The sequence below is a fragment of the Hypomesus nipponensis genome, chromosome 6 (assembly GCF_054491055.1).
Source record: "Hypomesus nipponensis isolate SF chromosome 6, ASM5449105v1, whole genome shotgun sequence".
Classification (NCBI taxonomy): Eukaryota; Metazoa; Chordata; class Actinopteri; order Osmeriformes; family Osmeridae; genus Hypomesus; species Hypomesus nipponensis.
Window position 1 is genome coordinate 6,033,254 of NC_140366.1, and position 13,425 is coordinate 6,046,678.

At 49.1% G+C, this 13,425-nt stretch overlaps 3 protein-coding genes across 4 annotated transcripts in view; 1 reads left to right on the plus strand and 2 right to left on the minus strand.

Annotated features, from left to right (window-relative positions):
- Nucleotides 1–2: 2 nt before the first annotated feature.
- Nucleotides 3–2,375, minus strand: clec11a (C-type lectin domain containing 11A). 2 transcript variants are annotated; one of them, XM_084699554.1, is made up of 4 exons: nucleotides 2,043–2,375; nucleotides 1,543–1,651; nucleotides 1,261–1,452; nucleotides 3–1,038 (listed from the first exon to the last, which is right to left on the minus strand). In XM_084699554.1, the coding sequence occupies exons 1-4, from the start codon at nucleotides 2,169–2,171 to the stop codon at nucleotides 638–640; spliced, it is 831 nt and encodes a 276-aa protein (XP_084555680.1). In that variant the 5' UTR covers nucleotides 2,172–2,375; the 3' UTR covers nucleotides 3–637. The 2 variants fall into 2 exon arrangements, with proteins under 2 accessions (XP_084555680.1, XP_084555681.1); XM_084699555.1 differs by having other exon boundaries at nucleotides 1,827–2,375.
- A 979-nt stretch (nucleotides 2,376–3,354) lies between these two features.
- On the minus strand, nucleotides 3,355–5,974 carry c6h1orf198 (chromosome 6 C1orf198 homolog). Its single transcript, XM_084699552.1, has 4 exons — nucleotides 5,628–5,974; nucleotides 5,247–5,297; nucleotides 4,376–5,065; nucleotides 3,355–4,134 (listed from the first exon to the last, which is right to left on the minus strand). The coding sequence occupies exons 1-4, from the start codon at nucleotides 5,931–5,933 to the stop codon at nucleotides 4,078–4,080; spliced, it is 1,104 nt and encodes a 367-aa protein (XP_084555678.1). The 5' UTR covers nucleotides 5,934–5,974; the 3' UTR covers nucleotides 3,355–4,077.
- Nucleotides 5,975–6,406: 432 nt separating this feature from the next.
- The window catches only part of igf2r (insulin-like growth factor 2 receptor), a 31,100-nt gene continuing 24,081 nt past the window's right edge, over nucleotides 6,407–13,425 (plus strand). The window contains exons 1-6 of the mRNA XM_084699544.1: nucleotides 6,407–6,918; nucleotides 7,441–7,580; nucleotides 11,603–11,724; nucleotides 12,213–12,311; nucleotides 12,928–13,060; nucleotides 13,157–13,268. Of these exons, the coding sequence (XP_084555670.1) occupies nucleotides 6,773–6,918; nucleotides 7,441–7,580; nucleotides 11,603–11,724; nucleotides 12,213–12,311; nucleotides 12,928–13,060; nucleotides 13,157–13,268 (752 nt within the window). The 5' untranslated portion in view covers nucleotides 6,407–6,772. The remainder of the gene's footprint in view (nucleotides 6,919–7,440; nucleotides 7,581–11,602; nucleotides 11,725–12,212; nucleotides 12,312–12,927; nucleotides 13,061–13,156; nucleotides 13,269–13,425) is intronic.

Below are 13,425 nucleotides of genomic sequence, written 5' to 3' on the forward strand. Positions count from 1 at the left end.
AGGTTACGTTTTTTTTATTGCTTTGCTCACATCTCTTAGTGAATCGACATAAAACAGCATTCACTGTAGGCCTACTGGTTTGACTGAATATAATTTATTTATGGAGCTTTTACATTGTGCGTTACAAAGTCTGCTTACAGTATTCAAAAAACATTCAGTTTTTTTGACAGAACTGTGTATTATTGTTTGACATTAGAATCGTTGAAGCCTACGATGTCTGTGAATAAATGATCATTGAATGACAGTACTCTACTGTACACAGTACACAAACTACTCAATACTTGAACTCATATTGGCTGGGTGTGAATCTATGACAGAGACCTGCCAATCTTAGAACAGAATTGACAGACAAATGTGAGGCTCACTTCTGGAAAAGCTGCTCATAGACAGTGTTAAGTCATCTTCTTCATACAGTAGGTTATTTGCATCGTCTTGGCTTTAAGGGCCAATCTGCTCCAACACGACGTTTGTCAGAGAATATGTCGTACATTCAAGCATTCCATGTCTATGAAACTCGTCTACAGTATAGGCCATACAACACCAGACAGAAAATCGTGGAAGCAGAAGGATAGAAAGTGGAGGAAAGAGTGGACCATCCACGATAACTCAGATGGCGGTCGGACTGCCTGGGTGTCACTTAGGCATCGAACTCACAGAGGTAGTACATGTTTCTATCGCAGTAGTGGTCCCACCAGTCGCCGTCATCTGACGACATCGCCACGCAATTCTCGCGCTTCCCTCCGTCCGGCTGGCTAGATAAGAAGTGTTTGCGCCACTGAAAGTAAGAGACGCGCGTCATGTCCTCAAACAGGTATTGTCCCTCGGTGAGCAGGTCATTGATACCCAACCAGACCGGCCAGTTTCCGGGGTGAAAGACGTTTTTGACGTAGTCTGCAAGTGCCTCCTGCTCTTTCCTGTCTCTGGGCATGGCCATCCTCCCACCACGCTCCTGGCATTTTGCGTTGGCTCCGGCGTAGTTCTCGAAGCTGCGGTACACCAGGTAGCACTTGTGGCCAACACGACGGCCTTTCTGACACCCTGGGACAGCGCAAGAGGCGGGTTGAAAATAAATTTGGAAAGAGCACTGGGAGTTAGTAAAATGTGTCAAATTGCAGCGTTTTACAACTTTTACAGTGACTAATTTGTGTGTGGAGGATTTCAATGCTACAATACAAGTCAAAAATACCTTTTTATGAAGGTGTTTTTGACATTTATATTTTCCCATATTTAAATGCTGTGGTATTCCCTCAGAATACCTACCCTCAAGCCGTCCTATCTCTTTGCGGTTGTCCTTGGTGTAAAGGACGACCTGCTGCATGTGTTCCTCCATGTCACCCATCCGGCCGTCCAACCGGGACACGCCATCCAAGAGCTGGGTCACCTTTATATCCAGAGTGTAGTGGCCCACATTTAGTTTGTGGATGGCCTGGTCCATGGCTGCCAACCTGGACACTGGAGGAGGTGAGAGAGGAGGTGAATAACAGAGAATTCTCCTGGCCATATGGTTGTGGGTCAGATGTTGCGTTTGTATGTTATACGTACACACGTAATTGTATGTGTTCTCAAAGTCCGAGAGGGGGCTTGTGGGTTCAGGTTCCGGAAAATTGTTTGGCACGTCTCCCCTGACCTGTTTCTCCTCCGCTTCCGACCTCTTGACAGACACGACACAAACGGGACCATGTGAAACCTTTACAAACGTTAGCGTTCACAAACAATTTGGAAATCATCTCCCGGTCAAAAAAAAAAAAAGCTTCACTCTCTAACCGTGAGCCATGGTTGACACCATTGTCTTTAATATGAACACCATTTTTGCTTGGCTGCCTCACCCTCAGGGTGTCAGAATACACCACTGCAGCGGAAAGCCTGCATCTTAGGAAAATCAACACAGTTAAACGGTTCCTCATGTGCTCAATACTAAGTTATGTCCGTTACCCCAGTAATCAAACACATGCTTCTGTGGCCCTTTATGATTCCACTAGCATGGGGACCTATGGAGGTTGTGTGTGTAATTGTGTGTTATCTAGAGGGGTCGCTAGGCTCACCTGTATGGACGCGGGGTTGGCCGGAGAGGCTTCTGTGGAGCCAGGTTGTGGCTCACCTCTGCTGGGAATGCTCATCAGACACAGGACGCTGAACAGAACCAGCGCAACACAGTCCATTATCCTCTTCATAACTCTGCTGGCTGGGCAACAACGTCTTGGACACTTCTGCCCTCTCTCCCTTTCTATTTTCAATGTCGGTTTCCCTCTCTCGCACTTGCCCTGCCTCAATGTCTCCCTCGCTTTCCTTGCCTTTCTGTCCCTATGCCGCTGTCCTCTCTTTCTCCTTTTCTTTCCTTGCTCGCTCTCTCGTTCTGACTTGTCCTGAGCTACACCAACAACAGGAAGGCTCTTTGTTTTCCTTTACCTCCCACTTCCACTCTTTGTGTTAGCGAGGCACTTTCATGAACACAAACACACACATCCCCATTCACTAATACTCCCCCCCCCCCCCCCCCCCCCAGTCTTTTCGGGCTGGCATGTCAGGTCTCGGGCGGTGGAAACATATCCCTGCCAGTGTTTTCCGAGGGTTCGCGGCGAGCGAATTAAGAGGGGAAATGAGTGAATGTGTCCTTACAGAGGGACGCTTCTGTACACTGGAAGGATGCCAGTTCAAATGCCACAGGAATCCTGCTTTCCACAGCAGCAGTCCACCAGATTCTAGGATGTCTGGGTGGGGTAGACAGAAGGACTGACTGTGTTGCATAACTCAACATGGCTCAGGCTAGCTCTTCACATAACTTTGCACAGTGGCTTGGATAGGCATATGTAGACCATTTTAAGATGCATGCAACTTGTTGGCACCCCGACACTTATTTCGTAGAAGATGTAGAAAATTCGTATGATAAAGCCATACAATCTGTTGTAACATTTTGTTTGGCATTATGTATTTTTTTGGTTCGGAGTTGACTAAAACAGAAAAGCTTAAATATGTTCTAAATGTTACCTTATTCCACAAGTTGATCTAAAACTAGTCCTGATCATTTTGTTGGCATCCTATAGAAGAAGCTATTTTATTTCAAGCAGATGGATCATCTTTGATTCTCTTCCTTACTACCTCCATTATTGTAGGAAGGTTACCCACGTCACTGTTGCTTGCAACCATATTTTTTACTTTAACTACTAACTTATTACTTACAACTAACTTAACTTATTGCCATTGAGAAAACTCATGTTTGTGAACTTCATGTTTAAGAGAGGAGTTTAAGTGCCAGGCTGCTAATATTTCTGGACACGACTACATGGATTGACCACACTGTATTTCTAGACTATATTTAGCTGGCAGTGGGTGTATTTAGTAGACAGAAAGGGACAATTGCAAGTTCAGTTTCATTTATTAGCTCTTTATCTGTGATTTGCAAAATGCACGAGTGCAATATAATAGCATATGATACAATCAATGAATATACTCTACATACAAAAGTCAGTAAAATAGTACTCTCTAGTCGTGTAAAATGGTCATCGATAAATAACGCGAGTGGTACAAATCACTTAGGTCATGCTCCTTTATCTAAACATACCGACAAGACGGCTGCAGCATCCGACATGTACACTACGTCATAAAAGCACGAGTGGAAGGTCTCAGTACCAGGATAAGGGATGGATAGAATCAGGTCAACGAAGGAAAACAGAAGGGAAGAGATAGCGACCGTGTTGGTGGGGAAACACAAGCACACGTCCGTGAGAAACGTCCTGAACAAGCTAACCTAACCTGGTTTCATGCCTTTGCAACACTTGACAGCGAAGCCGGAGGACAAACGTCAACTTTGGAACGTGCCGTTTGCCCTTGACGACAACGTCGCGTGTCAACCTAAGTGGAACGTTGGATGCAGTGAGCCGAAAATAACAAGTCGGTCCGTGACACTTCATTTAATCTGGAATGACATGACAGGGATATGATGTCGGACACCTTCAGAGTGATAAGAGTGCGAGCAGGCAGCATAACGAGAGACAGACACACGGGCCAGCTGAGCCTGGATCCTGATGGTGCACCTGCTGTCGGCCTGGCCCGTCGAGCCGTGTGCCACGTTACCAGTTGTTACCAGTTGTCCAGGAAGTCAAACCCGGTCTTCAGGATGTTGTTGCTCGTATTGAACTGAAGTCAGAAAAAAAGACATAACCTGTCAACCGTGTGCGTAGAAAGGAAGGGCTCATTTTTTTTTCCATTTCGCATCGATTTTTGTCGTGTCGCCGACACTTTTCTATAAAGCGACAAACAGCACAAGTCGATCTGAACCCACAACCTTTTGATCTGCAGTGAAATTCTCAAACCACTGAGCTATACCTATCCCCCCCCAGGGGTTGAAGTGCGTGTATGTTTGTGAGCGGCCGCTAACCTGCGCAAAGGTGGGGCTGGAGGCCAGCGGGGGAGACTCCACCCTGTCTCCGTCTCGCCCCGCGCTGCCTGAGCGGGCGGGGGTCTTGGAGCCCGGCAGGAACACCTCTTCGGGGGCGCTGCTCACCGACGGCAGCGTGCTCTGAGCGCGCTCCCAGCCGGCCACCGTCGACGACACGCTGACGGGGGCGGGGCTTGGGGCGGCGCTGATGGCGGCGGGGGTCACGGCGATGGCGACGGGGATGGGAGGAGGGGGGGCGGGGGGCCTTGGGGCTCTCTGCTTGCTGGACCTGGACGGTGGAGGAGGGTCTTCTGGCTCCTTGGAGGTCGGGGAGGGAGAGGGGGTCTCCGAACGCAGGTAGGAGGAGGAAGGGGTCTCGGGGCGCAGGTAGGAGGGCAGTGGCTTCTCGCCCTTCTCCAAGGACTTGATCTGGCTGGGGGTGAGGCAGTTGGCCTTCTCCCCATCCAACCTGGAGCGCTCCGCACTGATCTTCCAAAAGGAGGACTCCTCCTCTTGCCTGCTGCCCAGACTTGGGCCCTCACCGTTGGATGGCTTGCCGCTCGGGGTGCCCTTGGCCAGCTGGCTGCTTTGGGCCACTTTGGCCGGCTTAGGGTCGGCCTGGATGGAGGAGGAGGAGGTAGATACGGGTTGCTCCGGGAGAGCACTGGTCATGTTGAAGTCCAGCTGGCTCTGAAGGGCAGTGGACAGATTAGGGGACAGATTAAAGAATGAACATATGTTAAAAAACAACAAAATCTAGAGCAAAGTTAATGTATTTGCTCTCGTCTGAATCATAACCAGAAAAATGAACACTGTGTCCATGTATATGAGGCGTTAGGATATCACAGTGACAGAGTTGCTGCACACACACCTTGGTCTCCCATGAGAACGGGGCAGAGTGCTCATCCTGCCAGGTGAGGTCCTGGAATCAAACACAGACGGCGTTAGAAGTAATCTCAGTGCGTATATTTGCTCCTTGGTCAGGGCTGTGAACTTAAATGGGTCATAAGATTATTAGATTTGATTCAAAAATATATTTTCGTAGTCCACTAAGCTACACTGACCAGATGTTGATTGGTCGGTTAGGGTAACTTACTTAATAGTAAATATCGATAGACGTTTTTTGTTTTGGCAGACCGGTGTGACGTTTACTGTCCGACTGCATTCTGCGTGTGTCCTAGATAGGCTACCTGGCCTAGTTTGGATTTTAAAACGACAATGACAAAATAACCAGAAGAACAGAAGAACATACCTCTTCGCCAAAATGGACAATTTTTTGTCCTGTCTGTATAAGTAACCTCGGATAGCAAATGACCTCCTCTCGGTCGACTTTGTGCATCGCGTATCTTGCTCGGATGTGTGGGTCCATCATTCCATTGTCGATCGCGGCGTCCTGCTCGTTTTGAGTCATTGTATCCCATGCCGAACCATACCTCTCCTTGATCTTCTCCCGTTCCAGCATTATTTTCCTAGCCATCGAGTTCATCGAGGAGAAATACTCGAACTTCTTCTGCTCCATCCTGTGGCCGTCGGCCCCAGACATGGTCGCCGCAGCCATTTTTCTACCAGCTGTACAGCATTCCAGGGTGGGACTAGAGAGCAGTAACCAGCCCTGTGACGTTTAGTTCGCTTGTAAACACAAATGTATTTTTCATTGACGAACAGTGCCACCTGGCGGACACATGCATTATTTCTCTCCCTTGTCTGCAGTGGCAAAATAATTCATTTTCATAAACGTAGTTTCGGGTATTATTATAGATTATTCGGATTATGAAAGGGTGGCTTTGAGAGCTTTGTACACATGATCAAAGCGGTTACCTCATATTGACAGAAGCTGTCGAGTTGACATTGGATATCAAGGATCTTTAAATTATCACAAACGATTATTTAATGATCTTTGTGGAACTTTTCTAACAGAGCTTGTTGATTGCTCATGTCTCACGACCACTTCAAAAGGACAACATATTATCGTAAGATGATACTGTAACCAAGTTCCATTTCAAATGACTCCAGACCCCCAAGCACCTAAATTACTGTTTTCAGTGGCAAACGTGACGTCATTCACAAATCGGCAAAAGGTTATTTTTCAGCTTCTCAACAACGAAAACGGAGATGGCCAAAGTAGCTAGATTTGTCACTAGTCGCTAGATGAGCTGGGAACGGTGAAAAATCGCTCAATCATCGAGCTACAAAGTCGTACAATTGGCAACACGGACTTTTTTTTAAATCATGACTCATGTGTAGAAGGTCACACCACGTGATGCCTGCTATCAAGCGTTGAGTGGATCATGTGATTCGGCCAGTTCCTGCTTCAGCTAACAGAAGACAACCGTGGAGACTTTGCTGTATCATGTCGGACGCAGCGCGATAGCTTATTATTTCAAAATACTCTACAAGATGGTCCCACAGTGTAAACATAACGACCACGCAGCACCATGGAAAAGACCAACAATGTTTCTGTTGTGGCTCGTGGCGATGGTTTCATCTTTCCCCCGTGGCGCAGCGGGCACGGATGCCAGTCCTTGGTACCAGGATCTTTGCAGGTGGGTACCTCTCGGTGATTATGGATCTCGCTTGACACCCAGACGATCGGCTAGCTACAGATAACAGTAGCTAAGAAACGTCACAAAATAAAAACAGATGTTAAACAGATAGCTACAGAGTGCCTTATCAGTGTGGTATTCCATTCGCACTACTGTTGACTGGCGCAGCAGTTAGCTAGGGGAGCTACGTTAGCTACCTGGTATTTATTTAGCAAACAATGAATACAATAGTGAGAAATCAGATATTGGGCACAGCTACTGTAGGTGGTTTTAACACCTTTTTATGGTCTAAAGCAGAACGTTAGCCAACATATGGACAAAGGATGATCATCTGTGTGTAAAGCAATATATGCAAAATCTGCAATTTAATAACATATTTGTGTGCATACGTAGCAATACAATAGCAGGTCATGCAGTATATTAGCAGCCAAGTCTCTGTCCATTCAAATGTTGTTGTGGCATTTTAAAATTCGCATGTTATCTTAAGCATCATCTGCCTTGTCTTTCGTTGTTTGTCTTCAGTTACAAATGGGAGGCCATAGACCTGGACAACAATGTCAGCTACTCTCTGAAGCTGTGTGACTCCTCTCCTGACACTGGCTGTGGGCCTGGCACTGCCATCTGTGCCCGCAACCTCACCACACAGAAGGCCCAGTCAGTTGGTGAGTACACCAACAGCACCGCAGTACCGTCCTAATATCTACGACCCTCAGTAGGTGAGCTTACGACCAGAGTCTACGCCTGAGAATAGCACAAACCTAGAACACTGTCCAGTAGGCCTACGGTAGATGAGTAGCCTAAGCCTGCAGTATTGTAGCTCGAGGCTCTGCTGTCAGTAAGTGGAGCTTGGGGAGCAGTTTGTCCATTAGCTGGTGCTGGTCTCTGGCTGGTCGCTGTGCTGAGGAGGCAGAGTGGAGCCAGGGCTGAACTGCTGATTGTGAGCTGCTTGCATGACTGTGGGGTCAGCAGGCCTTGCAGAAGGAGCCCTCCTATAGGCTAGCCAAGCGAGCAGTCCACCACAGCCAGGTAGCTAGGTTAGCAGCAGCATCGGGAGCGATGCTAGGCTGGCTAAGAAGACTAGCCACAGGAAAACTCAGGGGTTAGACCACCGGTTGACCAATGAGGTCTGTCACTAATAAATGTACTTCAGCAAAGAGCTCATACAAGCCATTGTATGAACTTGTTTCATGTGCAGTGCGATTGTGGTGGGAGTTAATTTGGTTTTGTGTTGAAGTTCCTTTACTGTGGTCGTATTTCCTGTTTCAGTCACTTTGTTTTCAGTCGATGATAATGGGCAAGGGCAAAGGAAATGAGCTTTCTACAACACTCATGAGTCAACTTCAATAGATACATCCTCCCACAAAGCCATTATCTTGATGTAAATATCATTCGAAGATCAAGTCCAGAACTGGTTGTGAACGAGACGCTGTTTGGCTATCGTAGCTTCAACAGGTTTGTGTCAAGGTCTCAGTTGTGGATAGACGCTGCACTAAAAGCAAACAAATTCAATGACAATTAAAAATTATTCTCGGCAATGCCGCTTTTTAGTCCCGATCGAGCAGTTGTGAAGGGATGGGCTGTGTTACTGGAAAGAGAGGACAGTTATGATGGAATAACTGGAGGGAAAAGACCAACTGGCTCCTTGAATCGATTTAGGCTTACATTTAGTCATTTTAGTCATTTGTTGCTTACATTTGTTGTACATGCTAGAGATGGGCCTAGACTGTGCTGGAGGTCTACATGCCAAACAGCCTGTGGAGCTCTCCTGGCAAGCAGAGGCGAGAGTGGTGTCAGGAGTTATTTCAGAACATGGCTCGAACAACATGGCTGGAGCAGGGGTCAGGGACCTTTCAGTGCCTGTGACAAATCAGGGTTTGGTCGCGCTCTGCCCCCCGGTGACATCGGCCGATCATGTGAGCTCAGGGTGGGAGTCACTTGGGCAGTCTGGCCCTGTGCAGATACCCCAGCAGGAGCTCAGCTCTCTACCCCGAAGAGGCCCCACCCAGGCCCCAGAGTCACCTCCCCAGTCCCCTCACCCTGGCTCCTCTCTTCCGACGTGTGTCGAAGCCTTCCAGTCCTCCTGCCCCTCTAACGACGGGCTCCGTTTTATCGGATAACGCCAGCACTGCTGGCGTTGCTCTACGAAGCTGCTACCATCGCAAGCCGTCCTCAATCATTTACATTTAGTCATTTAGCAGAAGCTCTTATCCAGAGTGACTTACAGTAAGTACAGGGACATTCTCCCAGAGGAAAGTAGGGTGAAGTGCCTTCCGAACCGAACTGGCAACCTTCAGATTACTAGCCCGATGCCCTACCCGCTCATCCACCTGACTCCCAATCAGTGATTGGTGCTCCTACACACAAAACGGGGGCGAACGGAAGAGAGGGAGAAAAGGAGAAGTAGGAGAAGAGACGCTGGGTTTATTTTTTTTACTGTTTGCTGAACCGCTTCAGAGATGATTAGAAGGGATCAAAGGTGGACGAAATCGTCTTGACTGTCTCACATGACCATGTGATCTTTAAACCTTTTAGTCTCCCTACCCGACAACATGTCGTGCCTCGACAAAAACATAAAGGTAACGCAAAACGACCTCTTGTTCACGGAACCAAACTGGAGCCGAACCCAGTTTAACCATTCACTTCCTCAACTCCGGGAAGCGCTCTGAATTCCTCAGGCGCCCGGCATGCGGTCAATTAGGCTCAGTAGAATACGAGCTTCTGTCCTGCAGGGCTGGTCTCATTGTTGTGCAAATGGTGTTACTGGGTCATCGCGGTGGCAGCTTGTCAGCACTGTTATCAAACTGTGCTCTCAAGCGCTGGTTTATGACGGAGGGAGGGAGGGAGAGACAGAGCCACAGAGCGTGAGAGGGAGGCCCCAGTGCCCTTTAAGGCTATCACCAGCCTGGGTCTGGCTAAAGATAGGAGGCCAGACAGGGAGCAGGACAGCCTAAACACAGCTGGGAAAAGTTCAGAGTTTCACGCGAAGGCTGAAGGTAACGTGCTAGCAACGTCAAACACGAACACAAGGGCCTCCCAGTATGAAACTACTGACATGGAACATCGAGTCGTTTGTTTCAGTTGAATTGACCTTTCGCATAAGCCACGCCCCAACTTAGTTACCGTCGTTAGCCCGTCAAGCTTTGCTTCTTTGTACAGCGGGGACTACTGTAAACTGCTCAAAGTAGCAGCCTGTACCGGTCAGTGTAAGGGATTCTTGTAAGTGATGTTCCGTATGGCATTTTGCGCATAAACAAAAATAACGAAAGCTTGATGGAGCTTCTTCAAGTAGTGAAGTAGCTAAGGTAGGAGAGGTCAAAGCCGTGTTGGGTTTTGGCTTTCGCGATAGGTTAATTAGTACGTTTTGTACACGAGTGCGTTAGGGAAGCTCCGGGAGGAGCGACGAGTCTAAAGCCGACTCTGAAATGAAGTTCTCATCCACGTCCACAGTAAACACAGCCTGGGGTTTGGGTACAGGACTGTCTGGCTGCTCGTCAGTAGCATTACATTTAGTCATTTAGCAGACGCTCTTATCCAGAGCGACTTAGAGTAAGTACAGGGACATTCCCCCCGAGGCAAGTAGGGTGAAGTGCCTTGCCCAAGAACACAACGTCATTTGGCACGGCAGGGAATCGATCCGGCAATCTCCCGATTACAAGCCCGACTCCCTCACCGCTCAGCCATCTGACTCCGTAGTAGCAGCCTGCCAGAATGCCTCGCTGCTGGCTCAGCAGTGCACCCTGCCTCTTTATCAGCGCACGTAGAACAGGGACACCTATACTGTGGACTCAGGACATCAGCTTTTACGGCGCTGATGTGCCGGGGAGAGGATTTTGGTGCACGGCGAGTGGAACCCTTGTTAGAGGCCGGGACAGAAGCGGTCTCGGTCTGTTTACTCACACATAGAGCAACTTCACAGGTACAGAGAAGGCAAATGGACACACAGAAATGGATGGAGACACGGAGAAATAGATAGAGACAAGCAGAGAGAGAGAGGTCTTGATAGAGGGGGACAGTGACACCCGGACAGCATAACGGGGAGAGACCGTTGGCAGCGTTGTGCGAAAGACAGACACAAGTCGCACACACAGAGAAAGAGACTGCGTATCCAGACGCGTCTTTTCCCTCCATTTCACATTTGTATATATACAGGATTTATATCCTGTATAATACAGGATCTAGGATCCAGGAGTCCGTCGTTCTGCTCCAGGACTCCCGTCGGCGAATCTCCCCGGCCGGCACACACAACAGACAAGCCTGGCAGACAGACAGACCGCCCGCCTTGCCAACCTCTTTTGATCCTCCAGCCAAAACAACGTCATGCCCTTCCTCCCCCCAGTGCCCTAATGTTCACCTCTGACCCCACGGAGGACTGTGTGTCAGTGCAGCCCCAGAGAGCTGGGTTATGAATCACCGCGGAGCTCCTTGAGGGAGGATGTTAGCTTTAAGGGGAGATGGATGAGAGGGCTGCCCTCACTGCTCAGAGAGGCCGTCACTGGGTCATGTTGGAGTCTCTGGGCGTGGGACTGAACGGGGCTGGGGCGATACAAAGGTTTAGCCCGTTGCCTGCATGCCTCACTGTTGTATCTGTGTGTGTGTGACTGTGGGTGTGTGACTGTGTGTGTGTGTGTCTGTCTGTGTGTGTCTGTCTGTGTGCGTGTGACTGTGTGTGCGTGCGTCCGTCCAGGTGAGCTGTCCCTGCGGAGCGCGACGGGCACCAGGGTGGTGGACTTCAACAGCACGCAGCGTTGCCCCGGCGACGGCAGCGTCATCCAGAGCAGCATAAGCTTCCTGTGCAGCAAGACCATGGTGAGAACAAGCCCCTCCCCCCCCACACCACCCACAACTCCCTCCCTCCCTCCCTCCCTCCCCATGACACCTGTCAGCAAACAACCTGCAACGTTTCCTGTCAGAGGGACCTGCGGTTCAGAGCAGGTCGAACCGCACACGTGAAACGGTTTGCTCACTCTTACCGTGCGTTCAGCTCAGGCACGGTGAACGAGCATAGCAGACGATGAGGCCAGCTGAACACACAGGAGGAGCGTTGTACTGTGTGTGTGTGTGTGCGTGTGTGTGTGTGTGTGTTCATATGCACGCTGTGTGTATATATAGACCTGACAGACTGTTTCACTGCCGATGTGCGACAGCCTTCATAAAAAGCTTTCATAATCCAGTTGTTAAGGGGTTGAAAATGCAAATGGTAAATGTCCAACGAATGTTGACACAATGCCTTGCGTCACATTCGTCTTTGTCTCTGTCTGTGTGTGTGTGTGTGTGTGTCCGTGTCCTCCTTCCAGGGGACACCAGAGTTTGTCACCGTGTCCCAGTGTGTCCACTACTTTGAATGGAGGACGTATACGGCCTGTAAGAAGGACAAGTTCAAACCACATAAAGAGGTTGGTTGAAATTCTGTCTAATTTACCTGTCTGTCTGTCTGTCTGTCTGTCTGTCTGACTCAGAAGGTGTGTGTGTGAAGCCACAGAAGACCCTATCTGTGGGTAGCCGTTTATGAGTAGCTCGTTCAGTGTGGAAAAGGTGACAGTGAGTCAGAGGACTTCCCTGCAACTTACGTAGGCCTCACTGGAAGCTGAAATGCCAAAGATTATGACTAGCATATCATGTCTGCCACCCCCCTTATCCAGCTGAATGATATTCTCACTGCCTTCCCTTTTGTTCACCCAGTCTCTCATATGGGTATATACTGTATCTTGTTATACATATGTGTATATATAAACTACTATTATATAGAGCTCAAAAACATTGAGGCTGCATAACAGAAGACGTGGGACAATAATTTAATGGATACTGGACAGCTGATTGGTTGGGAGCAGTTGCGTGTCGTTGATAATTGAAGTTGAGTAGCCAATCAGACGGACACCATCAGACGACACACAACTCGAACCGACAGAACTACAAACATGTGGCCTTAAGCACACGTACACACACACACACATACACGTACACACACACACACGCACACACAGAATGACCCAGACGCGTGTTGCCGTCCAGGTTCCCTGCTACGTGTTTGACTCGGACGGTAAGAAGCACGACCTGAACCCCCTGGTCAAGCTGTCGGACGGCTACCTGGTGGACGACTCTGACGACGAGGTGGACTTCTACATCAACATCTGCAGGAGCCTGAGTGAGTCGGCGCGTCGCCTCGCGTCTCGCAAAGTCAAAAGTGGGAAAAAGCTGCGTTTCTTGGCTTTGACGAACAAACTGTTTCTCCCCCCCTCAGACCGTTCAGAGAGCCCCTGTCCGGAAGGCTCCGCTGCCTGTCTGACCACCAGTAAGGGCTCCTTCGGCATGGGCCTGCCCACCAGCCAGCTGGAGCTGCTGTCCAACGACAGGTGAAGCTGAGCGAAAGGGGAATGTCGCCGCACGCTAAAGCGGAGCACGCTAACTGCTAGAAATCTCAGAGCGAATGGCTGAGTGACCTCAAGATTGTGCTCGGGTGTAGCTTTTACCCAAGCCTGGCTTTTGCTCTCTTTGTCCCTTTGTCTTTGT

Coding starts and splice junctions, on each gene's coding strand:
- clec11a (XM_084699554.1), bottom strand. CDS start 2,171: ATGAAGAGGATAATGGACTGTGTTGCGCTGGTTCTGTTCAGCGTCCTG. Junction 1,652..2,042: donor CCAACCCCGCGTCCATACAG/GTGAGCCTAGCG, acceptor GTGTCTGTCAAG/AGGTCGGAAGCGGAGGAGAA. Junction 1,453..1,542: donor GAACACATACAATTACGTGT/GTACGTATAACA, acceptor CACCTCCTCCAG/TGTCCAGGTTGGCAGCCATG.
- c6h1orf198 (XM_084699552.1), bottom strand. CDS start 5,933: ATGGCTGCGGCGACCATGTCTGGGGCCGACGGCCACAGGATGGAGCAG. Junction 5,066..5,246: donor CGTTCTCATGGGAGACCAAG/GTGTGTGTGCAG, acceptor ACTGCCCTTCAG/AGCCAGCTGGACTTCAACAT. Junction 4,135..4,375: donor CCAGCCCCACCTTTGCGCAG/GTTAGCGGCCGC, acceptor TTCTGACTTCAG/TTCAATACGAGCAACAACAT.